At 66.1% G+C, this 16940-nt stretch overlaps 1 protein-coding gene across 8 annotated transcripts in view; it reads left to right on the top strand.

Annotated features, from left to right (window-relative positions):
* Window positions 1-14077, top strand: part of BRF1 (BRF1 general transcription factor IIIB subunit) — a 52136-nt gene extending 38059 nt beyond the window's left edge. For 5 of the 8 annotated variants that reach the window (XM_070358101.1, XM_070358099.1, XM_070358105.1 and 2 more), the window contains 14 exons: window positions 519-668; window positions 1379-1546; window positions 1626-1719; window positions 2495-2621; window positions 3018-3057; window positions 3145-3237; window positions 6590-6859; window positions 7919-7980; window positions 8547-8628; window positions 8702-8757; window positions 9065-9378; window positions 10550-10601; window positions 10790-10961; window positions 11112-14077. In XM_070358101.1, coding sequence (XP_070214202.1) covers window positions 519-668; window positions 1379-1546; window positions 1626-1719; window positions 2495-2621; window positions 3018-3057; window positions 3145-3237; window positions 6590-6859; window positions 7919-7980; window positions 8547-8628; window positions 8702-8757; window positions 9065-9378; window positions 10550-10601; window positions 10790-10961; window positions 11112-11149 — 1718 coding nt within the window. In that variant the 3' untranslated portion in view covers window positions 11150-14077. Of the gene's footprint in view, window positions 1-5; window positions 335-518; window positions 669-1378; window positions 1547-1625; window positions 1720-2494; window positions 2622-3017; window positions 3058-3144; window positions 3238-6589; window positions 6860-7918; window positions 7981-8546; window positions 8629-8701; window positions 8758-9064; window positions 9379-10549; window positions 10602-10789; window positions 10962-11111 lie in introns of those variants that run through there. The other 3 variants (XM_070358104.1, XM_070358106.1, XM_070358100.1) reach the window with 3 other exon arrangements.
* Window positions 14078-16940: the final 2863 nt, after the last annotated feature.

The following is a 16940-nucleotide window of genomic DNA, read 5'->3' as shown; positions in this document are numbered from 1 at the left end:
TCAGCTGGTTCTGTTCGCTCTGTGACGCTTGGAGCCCAGAGCGGCGCGGGGAAGGTGCTGGTAAGCACAGAGAGGGCGCGCGTACGGTGGCTCCCATCCCGCCCAGCCAGGCTGGCCTCCCTTAGCAAGAGGGAGACATTCACTGAAGAGGTGCACACACACTCTTAAAGACGAGAAGGCAGAAGGCCTAAGCTGCTGCTCCACAAGAGCAAATGCAGAAAATGAATGTGTAAGAATTTGCTCAGCCTCCCTGGAAATCCGCAGAATGCCCACAAAGCAGCCCACGGGCCTTGAGCAGCAAGCACGCAGGCCTGGCCCCACCTCACGTGGCAGGGTACGCCCGTCCTGCCCACCAGCTGCAGTGTCCTCAGCTGCTCCTGAGGCTGCCTGTCCCGGGGGCTCATGTCAGGGAAAAGGGGCCCCGGGAGCTTGTGCGGCAGACGGGCGAGAGAGGCCCCATCTGGGGGGCAGAGGGGCGCGTCTCCCCAGGGCCACGCTGAGGTGCGTGTCTTCCGCAGACCCCTGCCTGTACATCCCACGCTTTGCCCATCTGCTGGAGTTCGGCGAAAAGAACCATGAGGTGTCCATGACGGCCCTGAGGCTGCTGCAGAGGATGAAGAGGGACTGGATGCACACGGGCCGCCGCCCCTCGGGGCTCTGCGGGGCAGGTATCGGCGTGCGGGGTGGGGATGGGCGTGCGGGGTTGGGCTGGCTGGGCCCCACGGCTGTGTGCGAGTGTGGTCTGTGCTCACCCTTCAGCGGGCTGGGCTGCTGCAGGTGGATTCTCCCCAGAGCTGCCTCGCAGCTACCCCTGCCTGGTCCTAACCCAGCCCTCAAGGGCTCTGTCTGCTCCCTGTTGGCCTCCTCGGCCTTGGGGAGCGGGCAGGACCCTCAAGCCAAGGGGACTCCAGGCTTCCCAGCCTTGACCCGAGGCCTGACTGGAGGCGCAGCCGTGCTGAGTTGTTGCTGCAGCGCCCCGCTCCCTTCCGGGCGCTCCCTGTTCCCCTCAGGACTGTGGTCTGGGCTCCCCTCTGGTTGGCAGGTGCCCACAGACGACCCTCCTGCTGTTCCCGACACCCTGGGACCTGGAGCCACCCACCGGCCCTCACTCTCCCTCCCAGCCCCACAGGGTCAGTGTTGCTCAGGGGCATGTCCGGTTCCGAGCCTGCAGCCCAGAGCCAGGTCTTTCCTCGGGGGAGCCGGTTGTGGTCACCATGTGCAGCACACCGGCGCCCACTCTGTCTCTCCTCGAGGTTCCCATGCAAGTCAGCTCAGCGCACACGTTTGCTTTGAGAGGTTACACAAAATCCTCAAAGTGTATTTTAATTGTTACGTTTAAGAAAGGAGACTGTGATGCAGCATCTTCTGTGTTTTTAAGACTGTTGTGTAGTCGCCTGCAGCGCATCGAGCCCTCCTGGGCGTTCTCACAGGCACGGGCCTGCAGCACCTCCCGCAGGAGGAGAGCAAGTTGGTGCCACCCCGGCTCCCGGAGCCCCCATAGTGGGGACTGCCCAGGGACGCTCCTGGTGTCGGCGGAGCCCCCGCGGTGGGTCACGGCCGTCTGCCCAGGGACGCTCCTGGGGTCACTGGGTTGTCCCCTTTCTGAATTCCGTGTTTCTCCCCAGCGCTTCTGGTTGCAGCCAGAATGCATGATTTCCGGAGAACCGTCAAGGAGGTCATCAGCGTGGTCAAGGTGTGCGAGTCCACTCTGCGCAAGAGGTGGGTGGTTCTGGGCCCACCTGGGGTCCTGGCAGCCCCCTCGGCAGCGTCTCTGTCCACGTGGCAGCCCCTTTCTTCCACCTGGGGTTGAGGGGGCCAGTGGCTTGTGAGGTCGCCGACTCACAGGTCAGGAATTGGTGCTGAGAGCGGCCGTGCCCGTCTCCTGGCCAGCGCAGCCAGCGTGACCTGCAGAGGCGGCCGCTGTCCCTTCCTGGAGCAGCCAGGGAGCTGCTTCTTGGGCAGTGAGTTCCCAGGGTCATTGCGGCTGCTCCGGCCGGAGCGCCACTCAGCCTGGGGTGAGCGAGTCGCTGGCACGCTCATCACTGCAGCCCGCTCGCCCCGAGTTGGGAGCCCCGATGGCTGTGCTTCAGCTGAGACGGTGTTCTACGGCCGCTTTCAAAGCAGAGGGAGTTCTGTTTGCTTATTTGACCTCTAGTTCTCTTTATAGATTCTCCTATTAAACACTTGGACGTGGGAAACGGGCAAGAATTGATCATGGTTGGACTCACTGCCACGCAGGAGCCCTGTGTGCAGTGACGGCCTGGGACTGGGGGCCTCCTTCCCGGGGTCTCCCTGGGGGCCCTGCCCTTGGCTCCCAGGGAAGCCAGCCTTCACAGTCAGCAGGACCGAGAGGCTGCTGGGCCCCGTCTGCACAGCTGCGTGTGTGCAGGCGCCGGGCTGGGGGCCCATGACCCCCGAGGGGTGTTTCATTAACTGGGTGCTGGTTAATACGCTGCTCGGGGGTGCCAGATTCCCTTTCTTCCCTGTGCTTCAGGCTCACGGAGTTTGAAGACACGCCCACCAGTCAGCTGACCGTGGACGAGTTTATGAAGATTGACTTGGAGGAGGAGTGTGACCCCCCGTCCTACACAGCTGGGCAGAGGAAGCTGCGGCTGAAGCAGGTGGGCCCTGCGCACGGCCTCTGTCCTCGCCGCTCCGCTCTTCCTTTGAGACAGTGGCTTCGTTACGAAGACTGACGAGGGCGTGCGTCCGTGCAGAGCCCCGGGAGAGGCGGATGGGGCGCTGAAACCAGTCGAGGGGTGGTGGCGGGGTGGGCTGCACCGGGCACAACCCCTCCTGGGCCCCAGGTCCGCTCATCTGTACATGGGGTCTCCCCAGGCCACCCAGGTGCTCCAGCACCGGTTCTCAGGAAGCTTCCTTCCTGCAGGGCCCAGCGTGTGTCTGGCCTGAAGCTGCATCCCTCCTGTCGGGGTGGGGCCTTGCCCGGGGCCGAGAGGCCTGCGGTGCCTGCGGCCTGGTCTAACCCGTCACTAAACGCTCGTGCCCTTCCTTTCCAGCTTGAACAAGTCCTGTCGAAACAGCTGGAGGCCGTGGAAGGTAACCGCCCGTCTCCCTGAACAGAGGCTGCAGGGCCTTACAGGACGGAGTTCATGATCACTTTTTGCTTTTAACTTATTGCTTCAGGTGAAATAACCACCTACCAGGATGCCATTGAGATTGAGCTAGAAAACAGTCGGCCCAAGGCCAAGGGAGCGCTCGCCAGCCTGACGAAAGATGGTGAGTCCCGCCGTGTCTGCAGCTGCCCCTCAGTCTGCCTGCGCCTGGCCCCTCCCACTGCCAGCCTCCCCCCAGCCCGGGGTCACGCTGGCCTGGGTGCCCTGCAGCCAGCCTCAGTGCCCCCAGGACGCCTGGGCCACCCTGTCCGCGGCATGAACACTGCGCGCCTCGTGCCGCTTCCGACGGTGCTGTCTCTGGCGGTTTCCTGTGCTGTCTGCTCGTGTCTGCTGTGCCTTGTCCTCGTTTTCCGGGCTCGTTACTGATTTCCCACTGAGGCAGCTCTTGCGCTGATTCGTGCACCCTGCAACCTCTCTGCTCTGTGCCGGCGACTGCCGCCCTCGGTTCTGACCTCTGCAGCGTCTCCCCCTGAGGTTGCCAGCCTGCCACTTTCCTCCAGCGGTGGGGGTGGGCCCCATACTCGTGCCGCCTGGTGCCGGGGTGCTTTGCTGGCGCTGTCCCTCCTTGGCACCACCGTGTTGTGGCCACAGGTCCGTTGGTTGGAGATGCCTGCGGTGCTTGGGGAACAGGCCCCCTGGGCTCCATCCACCAGGGCTGGGCTCCGTGTCCTATGGGGTGTCCCCCCGTCCACGCTGTCAGCTGTGTGACCCTCCCACAGGCAGAGGTGGTCTCGGCCGAGGCCAGCTGGTTTTCGGTGCTGGGCGCCCCCATGGGCCTGCGTGCACGCCTGGTGGTCTCTGCCCTGGCACCCTGCCTCCCCGCCCCCAGCCCGTGTCCCCCTCTGGACACAGTGGGGCTCTGCTCTCCGGCCCAGCCTGGACCTCTCTCCCCATGAGGGCCCCGCTCCCCTGTGTCTGCTCACGCGCCTTTCACAAGGCCCTCCCTGGGCCTCGGGAAGCGTGTGTTCTGTCCGCGGGTTTTCTTCACGTGGTCTCTGGAGGCCTCTGATTCTGGGCCAGCACCTGCTTGCAGCCACGCAGCCACAGGGCTGGGCTCGCTCTCCCTGCTTGCGCTTACCAAGTGCTGTTGAGGGACCGCCGGTCTGCCCCAGGTCCAGCTTCTCACGGCTGCTCCTGACCAGAGCATCGGGGACATGTCCTCCTCCGTGCCCGCCGCTGGTTACTGGGACTGTCTCCACGTCCTACCCCACCCTTGCTCCTGGTCTGCCTTCCTGGGTGTGGACTCGTTCCTCTGACCCCTGGCTTCCAAGCGGCTCCGCCCTGTTGCAGGATGGCCGGCCTGGGGGGAACCGCAGCTCCGCAGCGAGGAGAGGAGGCCGGGTGCTGGGGGACCGGTGGGGGAGGAAGGGCCGCATACACCGTCGAGTCCATCCCTCCAGAGGCCACACTACGTGTGTGCCGGGCCCTGAGCTCTGAAGGCCCCGAGGTGGCCGAGTGGGTGGCCAGTGTCCCAGCTCTGCCGGCCGCCCCACGGGCTGCTGACGATACAGGCGGTGGCAGGTCGGGCTTCCAGGCAAGGGGCCGCGAGGGCGCCCAGGCTAGCGTGCAGCTGCCTCCCGCGGCTGGAAGTTAGTCGTGTCTAGAATTTTCTGTGAGCGGGATCGTTTCTTCTCTGGCTTTTTCACTCAGTGCTGTTACTCTGAGAGGTCCATCGCCTGTCAGTCCTTGCTGGGGCAGGGGTCCCAAGCGTCCGGTCCTGAGTGGAAGTCAGTTCAGTCTCTCAATCCTGTCCAGCTCTTTGTGACCCTGTGGATTGCAGCACGCCAGGCCTCCCTGTCCATCACCAACTACTCCCAGAGCCTGCCCAAACTCACGTGCATTGAGTCGGGGATGCCATCCAGCCATCTCATCTGTCGTCTCCTTCTCCTCCTGCCTTCAATCTTTCCCAGCATCAGGGTCTTTTCAAAAGAGTTGGTTCTTTGCAACAAGGGGCTAAAGAATTGGAGTTTCATCTTCAGCATCAGTCCTTCCAATGAATATTCAGGACTGATTTCCTTTAGGATGGACTGGTTGGATCTCCTTCAAGTCCAAGGGACTCTCAAGAGTCTTCTCCAACACCACAGTTCAAAAGCATCGATTGTTCAGCTCTTAGCTTTCTTTATGGTCCAACTCTCACATCCATACATGACTCCTGGAAAAACCATAGCCTTGACTAGGCAGACCTTTGTTGGCAAACTAATGTCTCTGCTTTTTTAATATGCTGTCTAGGTTGGTCATAGCTTTTCTTCCAAGGAGCAAGCATCTTTTAATTTCATGGCTGCAGTCACTATCTGCAGTGATTTGGAGCCCCCCAAAAATGAAGCCTCTGTTTCCATTGTTTCCCCATCTGTTTGCCATGAAGTGATGGGACCAGATGCCATGATCTTAAGTTGTCTGAATGTTGAGTTTTAAGCCAACATTTTCATTCTCCTCTTTCACTTTCATCAGGAGGCTCTTTAGTTCCTCTTCGCTTTCTGCCATAAAGGTGGTGTCATTTGCGTATCTGAGGTTATTGATATTTCTCCCGGCAGTCTTGATTCCAGTTTGCGCTTCATCCAGCCCACCGTTTCTCATGATGTACTGTGCGCATGAGCTAAATAAGCAGGGTGACAATATACAGCCTTGATGTACTCCTTCACCTATTTGGAAGCAGTCTGTTGTTCCATGTCCAGTTCTAACTGTTGTTTCTTGACCTGCATTCAGATTTCTCAGGAGGCAGGTCAGGTGGTCTGGTACCCCGTCTCTTTAAGAGTTTTCCGCAGTCTGTTGTGATCCACACAAAGGATCCGGGTCATTTGCAGTCTTGGACAGTTGCGTGTAAACCACTGTGAACACTCACGTCAGTCTTTGCTTGCTTTTCTTGAGGGTAAATGTGGGGGAGTGGCGTTGCTGGGTCAGGGAGACGTGGTCGGGTGGTTCAGAAGCTGCTTCCCGACGCACAGCCCCAGGTGCGTGGCGTCGGCCCTTGCGCTGTGGCCGTGGCTGCAGGCGCCTGTCGTGATGGTGACGTGCCTGTGACCGCCCGCGACGCCTCTGCTGGTCTCTGCTTGCATCGTTCGCCCAGCTGTGACGGGGCTGTGTTTTCAGAGGTGTTCATACATTCCAGAGGCAAGTCCTTGTCAAACATGTGATTTGCAGATGAGTCTGCAGCTTGTCTTTTTGTCTTCCTAAACAGTGTCTTTCAAAGTAGAGTTCCCATCTTTGATGAAATCTGATTTATCGATGCTGGAGTCAGCATTTCTTCCTATCTCCCATCTTTTCTCAGAAACATTTATACTCGCAGCTGTTAGGTTCGTGTCTGATGTAAGTTGGCTTTGGCGTTGCGTGTGTGGTGTGGGCGCCCTGGGGCCAGGCCCGCCGTTGGGAATGTGTGCGGCTGTGTGGAAACGCTCTTCCCCGGGCGGCACTCTGGCCTCCTGCCTGGTTGACGGGGGGCATGTGCACTTGTGTCCTAGGCTCCGTTGAGGACTCCACGTCTAGCTTGTGCGGGGAGGAGGACACCGAGGACGAGGAGCTGGAGGCCGCAGCCAGCCACCTGAATAAGGACTTCTACCAGGAGCTGCTCGGAGGCAGTGTCCCCGGCAGCTCAGAGGCGGCAGGGGTCCCCGAGGAGGGCAGGAGGCCCCCGGCGCTGGAGTCCCTGCTCGGACCTCTGCCCACAGCGGCCAGCCTGGGCATCTCGGACTCCATCCGAGAGTGCATCTCCTCCCCGAGCCACGAGCCCAGTGAGTGCTGGGGGTTGGGGGGCGGGCAAGGGCGTTCCCATCTGGGTCATGGCCCCGCCCCCCGCCGTGGGAGCTGCTGAGGGGCAGCCTTGTGTGAGGGCGGGTTCGGGAGGGGCTGTGCTGACAGCTGGGTGCCCAGAGCACTTGCAGTGTCTCCGCGGCCCTCCTGCACCGGCCTGGGCCCGCAGTGTGGTGGGCTGTGGCCAGTCTCCTTCCTGCCCCTCAGTGCAGGAAGCCAAAGCCATGTGTCACAGGGGGCCCACTGGGGCAGACTGGCACCCCTGCCTGTCCCCTGCGTCGGCCTGGTGGGGAGGTGTCGGTCGAGGGCAGCCTCTCCACTGGACAGATGGGTACTGCTTGCTGGGCTCTGGTGCCCGCGGGGCCCTCCCCGTGAGGAAGGCAGGCCTGGGTCCCTTGTGTCTCATGCAAGCATGACCTCCTCTCCCTGGGCACCGAGGGCTCAGCCTCTGTGTGAGGAGACCTCACGAGCGGGACGCTGCCCGATGCCCCCGTTGTGCCCTGTGGGTGCCCCTGCCCTGGGAGTGGATGGGGGCCTGACGCAGACCTGGCCCGCCTGCTGGGCACTAGCAGGCCGCACCCCCCAGGGCTGCTGTGCGAGGGCACCGGGCAGCGGGCTCACATGGGGGCCCGGGGGCAGAGCGAGGCCGTCCTGGCTGGAGCTGAGAGCAGGGCCCACTGCGGGCAGCGAGGGGCGGGCACTGACAGGGGGCGCCCCTGTTTCTGGGCCGCACGGAGGGCACCGTTGGCCCTGCAGGGGCAGGAGGGCGGCGGCCCACAGGTGTGGGGGGTCCTCAGCATGGTCATGGAGGCTCCCTGGGGCCCCCACCCAGAAACGTTGTTGAAAAGCTCCTCCTTAAGGAGCGTGAGGACAGGGTCTGCTCCGGGTCAGAGTTGCTTCCTCCATGAGGCCCTGGGCGCAGCACGGTGGGCGCGACTTGGAGCCGCCCTGGCCTTGCCCCAGGCCCCGAGCCGCCCCGGGTGAGCTGTGCGCCTTTCCACGGGAGGCCGAGCCTGAGTCCAGCCTGTGCTTCCCTCCAGAGGACGCCTGCGGGGACGGGGAGCTGGACCTGAGCGGCATCGACGACCTCGAAATCGACCGGGTAGGTGCTGCCTGCTCGTGGGGCCTCCCGGGGCGGGCTGGCTGGGGCGGGGGCCGGGGCTGCACCCATGGGGGCCCGTGGGCTGGGGCTGCACCTCCACGTCCCAGGTCCAAGGCCCGCTGTGCAGGTGGGCTCTGAGGAGGCTGCCCGGCGGTGCTCACCCACGGGCAGCGGGAAGCCAGGTGGGCTCTGAGGAGGCTGCCCGGCGGTGCTCACCCACGGGCAGCGGGAAGCCTTCCCCTGATTTGTCACCAGTTGCCTCGGGCCTGCGGCCGCCGCCGGTTCTTCAGCTGGTGTCGTGGCCGTCAGCGCAGCTCCTTCTCTGGGACCCTCGAGCCTGCAGTCTGGCTGCCCTGGCTCCTGTGCCTGGGGCCTGCGAGCTGCTGGGGAGGGTGCAGCCCCCAGGCTGGCCTAGGGAGGGCAGGGTATGGCGAGCCGTCAGCCCGGACTCTGCACATGTTCCTTCTCGGATCGGAGGCCTGCTTCCTGACTGGCATGCGCGAAGCGGGCACGCTTGAGGCTGAGCTCTGGGCGTGCCCTCTGAGTGACCCTGTGCTCTGCCCCAGTACATCCTGAACGAGGCAGAAGCCCGCGTGAAGGCTGAGCTGTGGATGCGGGAGAATGCCGAGTACCTGCGGGAGCAGAAGGGTGAGTGCCCGCCCGGTGCCCGCCCAGGTGCCTGGGACGCGGGCGTCGCTGACCCCACTCCTTGGTCTTTCAGAGAAAGAAGCGAGAATTGCAAAGGAGAGAGAGCTGGGTATCTACAAGGAGCACAAGGTGAGTGCCCCCCCCACCCTGCACACAGGGGCCCCAGCCGTGCCTCGCCTCTGGGCTGTGCTGTCAGCCTCTTGCTGGGTGGTCCCGCTTGAGGTGCAGGACGGCTGGGGGCTGCTCGGTGGGCAGAGGGCAGTGCCGGCCACCCAGGGGCCCGTCTCTCTGGGGAGGGTGACAGGCCCCAGCCAGCCCTGACGGCGTGAGTCTCCTTCCCAGGAGTCCAGCTGATGCCCCCTACGTCCTGACTGGCACCTGTCTGGTTCATAGAACCAAGGCCCACAGGAAGCGTAACTTCTGTGTTTCCCTCAAGCCCAAGAAGTCCTGCAAGCGCCGGGAGCCGATCCAGGCCAGCACGGCCGGGGAGGCCATCGAGAAGATGCTGGAGCAGAAGAAGATCTCCAGCAAGATCAACTACAGCGTGCTGCGAGGCCTGGACGCGGGGGGTGGCCCGCCCGGGGAGGACGGCCCCCCGCCCCGGGAGCACGGCCCCCCTCCTGGGGAGGACACGGGCCCCCAGGGGGAGGCCGCCCGGCCCCCGGAGTGGACCAGTGCCCGGAGGCTGTCGCGGCGGAAGACGTCTTCCAGGAGAAGCCGGCCTGACCCCTCGACCAGCGCGGGCAAAAGGTACCGTACCGGATGGGCCTGGGGGGCAGGCTGAGGTCGCTCACCGCCCGTGTGCCAGAAACCAGTGTTGGTGTCCGGAGCTCCTGCCACCCTGGTGGGGAGCTGAGTGGGGGTCCAGCTTTGGACGGGGCCCACAGCATCAGAGACAGTCCTGACTGAAGAAACGGGGGGCGCCGGGCCTGTTCCCCACCCAGGGGCTCCTGGAAGCCCCCGCAGTACCCCACCCTGGGAAAGGAGACCACTGACGAGGCCGGCGGGGCTGGAAGACAGCAGCGCGGCCATGGGGCCCTCCTCGTTGGGGCCAGTGGGCCGCCCTGCGTGGACAGGTCCAGGCAGCTCCACGTGCCCGCCCCCTGGGCTCCCATCAGGCCTGAGACTGGTCGGCGTGCCCCAACCTGGCCACTCCCAGGGGGCAGGTGGTGCTGGGCTCTGTGGGGCTGACCCCACCCTCCCCCTCCTCCGTCAGCATCCCTGGTGCCTGCGGGCCCTCTTAGAGGCCTGGCCACCCGCGGGGCGGCATGCGAATGGCTGTAGGGTGCGTCGAGAGGGGTGCCCGAGATGTAGACCTGCCCCTCTGGCCTTCCTCCTGCTCCGCTGATGCACCCTGCCTATGGGGCAGCCCTTGCCAAGGAGCCTGGGCACAGCCGTACCTTCGCCTGCCGCCCTCCCCTCCAGGCCGCTGGCCAGGACCGCGGGAGCCAGGGCCCCCGTGAGAGCCCTGAGCCCCTGCTGCTGACGGGGCAGGCTGCCCGCGGCCTAGCCAGAGACCCCCACTGAAGGGTGTCCGCCGCTGGAAGCTCTTCTGGGGTCCGTTGTGGGTGTGTCCAGCGCAGTGCAGGCAGGACGACGGTGGCTGCGGCCTGAGGGTCTCAGCCGCTCCCCGCTGTGCCCTGCGTGGACGCGAGCAGGCCAAGAGGGCGGCCCGCCTGTCCAGCGACCTGCTCAGCCCGCGGGGTCGGGGTGAGTGGAGGGTGGCCAAGCCTGGGTGCAGGAGGCGGCTGTGGGATGCTCCGGGGGTGAGGGGCCAGCGCTTGAGGCCCCTGGGGACAGGGCCAGCGTCCCTGGCCTCTGCGCCCGGCCAGGTGCAGTCAGAGGCAGGCCTCTCTGGGCTGTGTCCTCCCGGGTGGAGGCGCGCCCTGAGCTGAGGCTGCCTCGCTGTGCGCTGTTCCAGGTTGCGGCCGTTGGTGTCCACGCAGCCGGCGAAGAAGGTGGCACTTGGAGAGGTGTGTTGACGGGGGGTGGGGCCAGGGCTGGGGTCCTTGGGGAAGAGGGTGCCCACACGGTGTCTGGAGGGTGCGCCCACCCAGGCAGAGGGGCCAGGCCCTGGGAGCCGAGGCCCTGCAGCTGGGCGGCCCTGCCCCAGCGGCCCGGAGCCTGCCCGCACCTGCCCAGCCCCTCGCCTCACCTGCAGGCTTCACTCCCGAGCGCCCACTCCTTGGAGGCCGAGCGTGTCAGGCCCGCAGTGGTCGTGGTGGAGAGCGGGCCTGTGTCCTACCACGCGGAGGAGGACGCGGAGGAGGAGGACGCGGAGGAGGAGGACGGAGAGCCCTGCGTCAGCGCCCTGCAGATGATGGGCGGCAACGGTGTGTGCAGGCGGGCGCTCGGCGAGGCCACATCGTTGGGGGCAGGGCCCGCAGGGCTGGCGGTGGGGCCATGGGGGGCGCTTCGGGGGTCCCGCTCACTCCTGGGGTGGCGGGCCTCATCCCCCGTGGTTACTGCCTTGCACTCTGCAGATTACGGCTGTGACGGGGATGATGACGATGGCTACTGAGGTGATCTCACGTCCGGCACGTCCGCTGGTGGCCCCGCCACTGGCTCCCGAGGGTGAGCCCCCGGTGAGCAGCAAGACTCGGTGATGAGACGGGCGCCCTGCTGCCCAGCGGCCTTCATGCACAGCCGCCGGCGACCTCATGGCCCTCGCTGTTGGGATCCTGATCTGAGCAACGTGAGGAGCGTGTGTGTTTCTCGGCACAGCTGGGTCTTGTGGCCCAGGAACCCTTACTCTGCCGCATCCTGTGGAGAGAAACTGCGGCCCAGGGAGGCCCAGCCACGTGTCCAGGCTCGTGGAGGCCCGGCGGGGTCTGGACCCTGCTCTGCCCCGGGGGCTGGGAGCCTGCGCCCCTCATCTCTTTGCCGCGTCTGAGAGAAGCACTTTGTGTCCAGCTGACGCCCAGCCAGGCCCTCCCCGTTGTGCCCGGGACTGGGGACCCCACAGACGTGCACCGAAGAGCCCACAGTCTGCCCAGCCCCGCTTGTCAGGCGTATGCGCAGCTGTCTGGGCACCTCCCACCCGAGCTGCACCTGGGTCCCTGTCCTCAGAGGCGTGGCGGCAGAGGCCCTCTGTTGGCGGCACTTGGAACCTCCTGGGCCAGCCTTGCTGCTGGAAGGCCCAGAGCACTTGCCCTGGCCTCGGGCATGGCTGCGCGGGGGGCGTCCACAAGGGGTCCACAGGGGCTTCCGCCTCTCCAGGTAGCCTCGGCCACCTGCCGCTCACAGTGGCAGAGCCACAGCAGCCTGCCCCCAGGGCTCAGGCCCCACCCTGGGTGGGCAGACCTCATGGCGTCCACCCCAGAGGGCATCACGGCTCACTGGGGGATTTCGAGGCCCTCGCCGTGCCCCTCGGCCAGGACCCCAGGGCACCTGGCTGGCTGGAGTGGAAGGTGGGCTGGTGAAACACAAAGATCGTTGCTTGAGCCGAAACTCGCCGAGTGTGTGGTCTGCAGCTCTGTCTGGCTCCCTGGAGGAGCGAGGTTAGGCGGGGTGCTGGGTCTACAGGCTCCACAGGCACCCGGTTGTCAGCTGGGGAACCAGTGACACACCCACCCTCACAGGAAGGCCCTGGGCCCCTGCAGAGGCTCTTAGAGGGCCTCGTGGACAGGGGGCCCTGCACTGCACGGGGAGCAGGTGCTGCGCTGGGCCGGAGCCCGGGAGACTCCGGGTGGAGGGGGGAGCTGGCGGCTGTCGGGGGCGCCCAGGCCGTGCACGCTGTGTTCTAGACACAGGTCTGGCTGGGCGTTTCCCCGGGAGGTGGGCAGGAGGCCAGCCTGCAGGCCACCCTCGCTGGAGCTTCCTTCACAGAGGAAGGGCTGATGGCCTTGTGGGCCAGGGGATGGGTGGACAGGCCTGCCCGCAGAGGAGAGGCTGCTGAGCCAGGGGCAGGGGAGCGGCCGAGCACATCCGGGGAGGAGAATGCGCAGGGCGGCTGCGGGGCGAGGCACGGGGTGTGGAGGCTGGGTCCCCAGCTGCGCCCACTCAGGTTGACGTCAGCAGAGTCGTTTGTGGGCGCTCGCCCGAGCAGGGCACGCGACTGGCCACCAGGCTCTGCACGGTGCCGGGAGCAGCTAGGGGAGGCAGCCTGTGTCCACTGGGGCCAGGGCGGCCTGTCCCCGCCACGTGCCCTGCCCGTCCTCCAGCGTGAGGCCAGGGTCTCCAGGCCCCCTGCCTGCCCCTCCTCCGGGGTATCCTGCTCTCCCCGTCAGTCTCTTTCCCAGCTTGTCCCCCAGCAGCCTGGGGGTGGGAGGGCCTGCCGGGAGAGGCCTGCAGGGCCTGCACGCCCACAGTGCACACCTGTGCACGGACACGCCACTGCTGCTCACGCTGCTCCACCCGGGTCCCTGGGGCACCATCAGGGTACCGGATCCCGGGCTCTGACAAGACCCAGGTCTGCCCCCAGCGGGGCTGAGCTCAGGGGCCCGAGGCCTGGAGGTGCCGCGGGGTGTCCACAGAGGATGTGGCACCTGCTGGCACCCAGCCCACGCCGTGCTCCGGGACCTCGTACCCTTCCCGCCCCTCTGGTCCACGGAGTCGGGACCATGGGCGCCCTTCCTGGCGGGACTGGATGGGCCATGGCGTCATGCCACTCGCTGCCTCAGGCCCCCCAAGAAGGGGGAAAAGGCCTGAGACGCCCCCAGTGCCTGCAGGTGGCAAGAAGCCCCATCCTGAGCCAGCTTGTCCGGCCCTGGCCTGCATTCCTGCCCCTCTCCCAGTGGCTCCCCACGCTCTCCTGGCTCCCACAGTCATGTCCAGCTGGGCCAGGCCTCCAGACGGGCAGTAGGGCTGGTGGCTGCCTTCTGCCACCACGGCCCCTGCTGGCGCTGGGGGGTCTCTCTGAAGGAGGGGCGGCTTCTGGGGGGCCCCTGAGAACCAGGGTCCCTGACACCCTCTCTGGTAGAGCCCAGCCTGAGCGCCCACTGTGCCCTGCCCACTGGCAGCCCCACAAACGCTGCTCCCACGGCTCAGCACTGGGCGAGGTGCAGACCAACCCTCCCTGTCTTCCCGCCCCAGGCCGATGCCCTCCTTCTGTTCAGCGCTCGCCCTCCCTGAACCCTTCTGCTGTCTCCACACCCTGGTCCTCCATCTGTTCCTTGGCGGGCTGGAGCGCTGGCCAAGTGAGGGCCACGAGTCTGGGACCGGGAGAGGGACTCCTGTCCCTTCTGGGCTGAGGGGGCCCCGGGAGGGCAAGGACGTTCCCGATCCCCAGGCTGGGGCTGCCCTGAAGGCCCCAGGTCACCGGGGGGCGGACTTACCCACCCTGCCTCAAGGGGCCCAGCCCCATGGCCACCTCCGCCCGGGCACCCTCAGGCTGCCAGGCCAGTGTCCTGCTTCCGCCTCCCAGGCCCCAGGTGGGGTCCAGCACAGACCCTGGGGACGCTGCTCCCTGCGCAATAAAGGCTGCCTTTGGAGTTGCAAGCCCCGTTCCGTGTCTTTGTTCTCTGACACCGTCCAGTGGCTGCTGGGCCAGGACGGCTCTGCCCCCAGCACCCCGTCTCGGTGCCACCCCCACCGGCGTGGGTGCCCCAGGCTCGCCGTCTTCCACACACCCACCCTGTTCTCCTGGGCTGAGGACCCCCTTGCCCCGCAAGACCGTGGGGATCAGTGTGGACAGAAAGCCGCCCGTGCCCGGCCGTGGGCCTGCATGTCACCCCAGGCTCCGCTGCCAGGCTCCGGCCACCGCTCGTCTCAGCCTCGGGGCCCAGTGAACCCCCTGAATCCGGACCCTCAGCCCAGCCACCTGTGCCTCCAGGGAGCCCCCGCCGCTGCCACACTGCAGGGCCAGCCCCGGGCAGCAGGGGGCGCCCCAGGACCGGCAGGGCCAGCAGGGCTCCGGGGCGGCTCCTGCCTGTCCGTCCCTGGGGTGGGGGGTGGGGGGGTGGCTGTCTGCCTCACGGCCTTGGGTTTTCGGCCCCCGGCCCCACCCAGGGGTCCTCCCGACACTCTCCCAGCTCCCTGTGGCCACATCCACAGGACAGCTGGCTCCCTGCACGTGCACACCGGCCGGCTGGGGACACCGACAGGGCATTATCTCCTGGGGGCAGGGGCTCCCGAGTCAGGGTCGCTCGCAGGCAGGCGGCAGCTGCCCCGGCTGGTTGGCGCCTACCCGCGTCGTCCTGGCCTACGTGCCTGGAGGGCCGGCTAGTCCCTGGGGAGGCTTTGGCCCCAGCCAGGCTGGCAAGGGGTGGGGTCCGAGAGTCGGGCTCCAAGGCTGCGGGCCTCAGGCCCTGACCGCCAGGGCCCTTCCCAGGGGCTGTGGGCGGAGGCAGAGGCGAGGCGGTCTGACCTTCCTGCCTCGAGAGGAGCCTGGCTCAGGAAGCCATCACACAATGGTCCACCTGGGTCCTGGGAGGGCAGGGGGCCAAGATGGTGGGACCCAGCCGTCACTGCTGCCTCAGCCCTGGCGAGGCCAGTGGAAGGCTGCGGTGGGGTAGGTGCTGGGCAGGCTTGTGGCAGGCAGGTGGGCTGCCACATGTCACAGGGGCAACTGCAGAGGCCACGCACTCAGCTGAGCCCCGGAGGCCTGGATGGCTGGAGGCAGTGCTGCCATGCTAGACAGCGTGGGGACCGTCCTTTCCTTGGCAACGAGGGCCCTTCACCCCAGGCAGACTGAGTAATTGCTCCCCCACCCAGAGGCCGCAGTGAATAAGGACATCGTCTGCCAGGTGCCCGCCTTGGTGGGGCCTGGGAAAACGCCCGTGCAGGACTCAGCAGGGGCCTGGCTGCCGTGGGCCCTGCTGCCAGCCTCAGCCGCTGCGGAGCTAAGCCAGTGGCTGGGGGGACGCCCCGGGGCGGGAGGGCTTGGGTCAGTGGGGGCCACACTGGCAGGACCTGAAGGCAGGCGGCTGGGGTCCCAGACAGACCTCCGGGGGGCTTGCACCTCTGGCTTTCTCTCCCCACAAGCCCCTACTGGGTGTCCCTTCCAGCCACACAGGGCTCTGGAAAACACAGTCCCCGTTCATCGGTTCATGGGTTTACTTACTCAGCAGACCTCGCGGAAGCTCTGAGGGTCTGCAGTTGGCCATGGGGATGGGGACAATCCCTGGGAGGAACGGCCCCCATGCTGCGGGCAAGTGCGGCAGCAGGGGTGGGCATGAGCAGAGCTGCTGTGCAGGGCAGAGGCGAGGGAGCCACGGGGGCACGGGGCACCGGGCAGGGCTGAGCAGGAGGGCCCTGTGGCTGTCACCGGGGAGCAGGCGGAAGGGCCTGCAGTGATGGAGAGGCAGCTTGAGGGCTGGGCGCCGAGCTCACCAGCCTGTGGATGGCACTCAACCCCTCCCCCCGGTTGGTGGACCCCAGCCTGGCCCTGGGCAGAGACAGACTTTCCCAACGATGGTCACTGACCCAGCCTGGGAATGTGAATCTTGGGGAGGTGGCATGGTGGTCACGGGCCAGGCCACAGCATGCAAAGGAGCGCCGTGCACACGTGGGCACACCCTGAGCAGAGCTCCCACTTGTAGCCCCACAATGCGTGGCACGTGGCAGGGGTCTTTGCTTGGTCACCCTGCAGGCGTCCCTGCAGGGTGGGCCTGAGTGGGATGGCTGGTGTGCGCCATGAGGACCCTCCTGCAGGGTGTGAGCCTGCATGTGCACACTTGTGCCTGTGTGAGGGTCAGTGCCACAAGGACCTGGCTCCAGGGAGGGGTCTGCACTTGTTTGGGAAGGGCCCACCCCAACAGCTGGTGGTTCCTTTAGCATTTACATCGGGCCCAGCGGGTGGTCTGCGAGTGCAGACCAAGATGAACCTCCCGGTGCTCTCTCTGCCCCATCCCACCCCCACTTCAGTTCCCATCCTGACCCGCACGGTGTCCCCAGGAGCACTGGGCAAGGGGTGCCCTGGGGTGAGGGAGGAGGGGTCTGCCCGTGAGCGACAGAGTCTGGGTTCCCGTGGCGGGGGGGGGTCTGGGGGCCCAGTAAAGGTCAGAGACAAGTTTTGTGGAGTGGAGGCATCCCCTGGGAGGCCCCAGGATAGGAGAGGTGTAGGGGTTGGTCCAGAAGACTTCCTGGAGGAAGAGGGGTCCACACAGACCAGAAGAGGAAGGTGGGCCGCCAACCTGGGATTGGGTGATTGCACCGGGAGAGGTGGTGAGAACTGGGGGTCCCCAGAGGTGGTGGTGTTGGTGCTCCTTGGGGTTGGGGGACAGCAGGGCCCGCGGGAGGGAGCAAGCGGGTGGCCACAGAGGGTCTTGTGCTCAGAGCAGGAGCTCGTGGTCAGCCCCGTGGGCCCTGCAGCCCTGGCTGCCCACCTTACTGGCTACAGGCACTGGGAACTGGGGGGCACAAAGAGGTGG

The sequence above is a fragment of the Bos mutus genome, chromosome 21 (genome assembly GCF_027580195.1).
Source record: "Bos mutus isolate GX-2022 chromosome 21, NWIPB_WYAK_1.1, whole genome shotgun sequence".
NCBI classification, from domain to species: domain Eukaryota; kingdom Metazoa; phylum Chordata; class Mammalia; order Artiodactyla; family Bovidae; genus Bos; species Bos mutus.
This window is presented reverse-complemented; position numbering and strand designations above follow the sequence as displayed.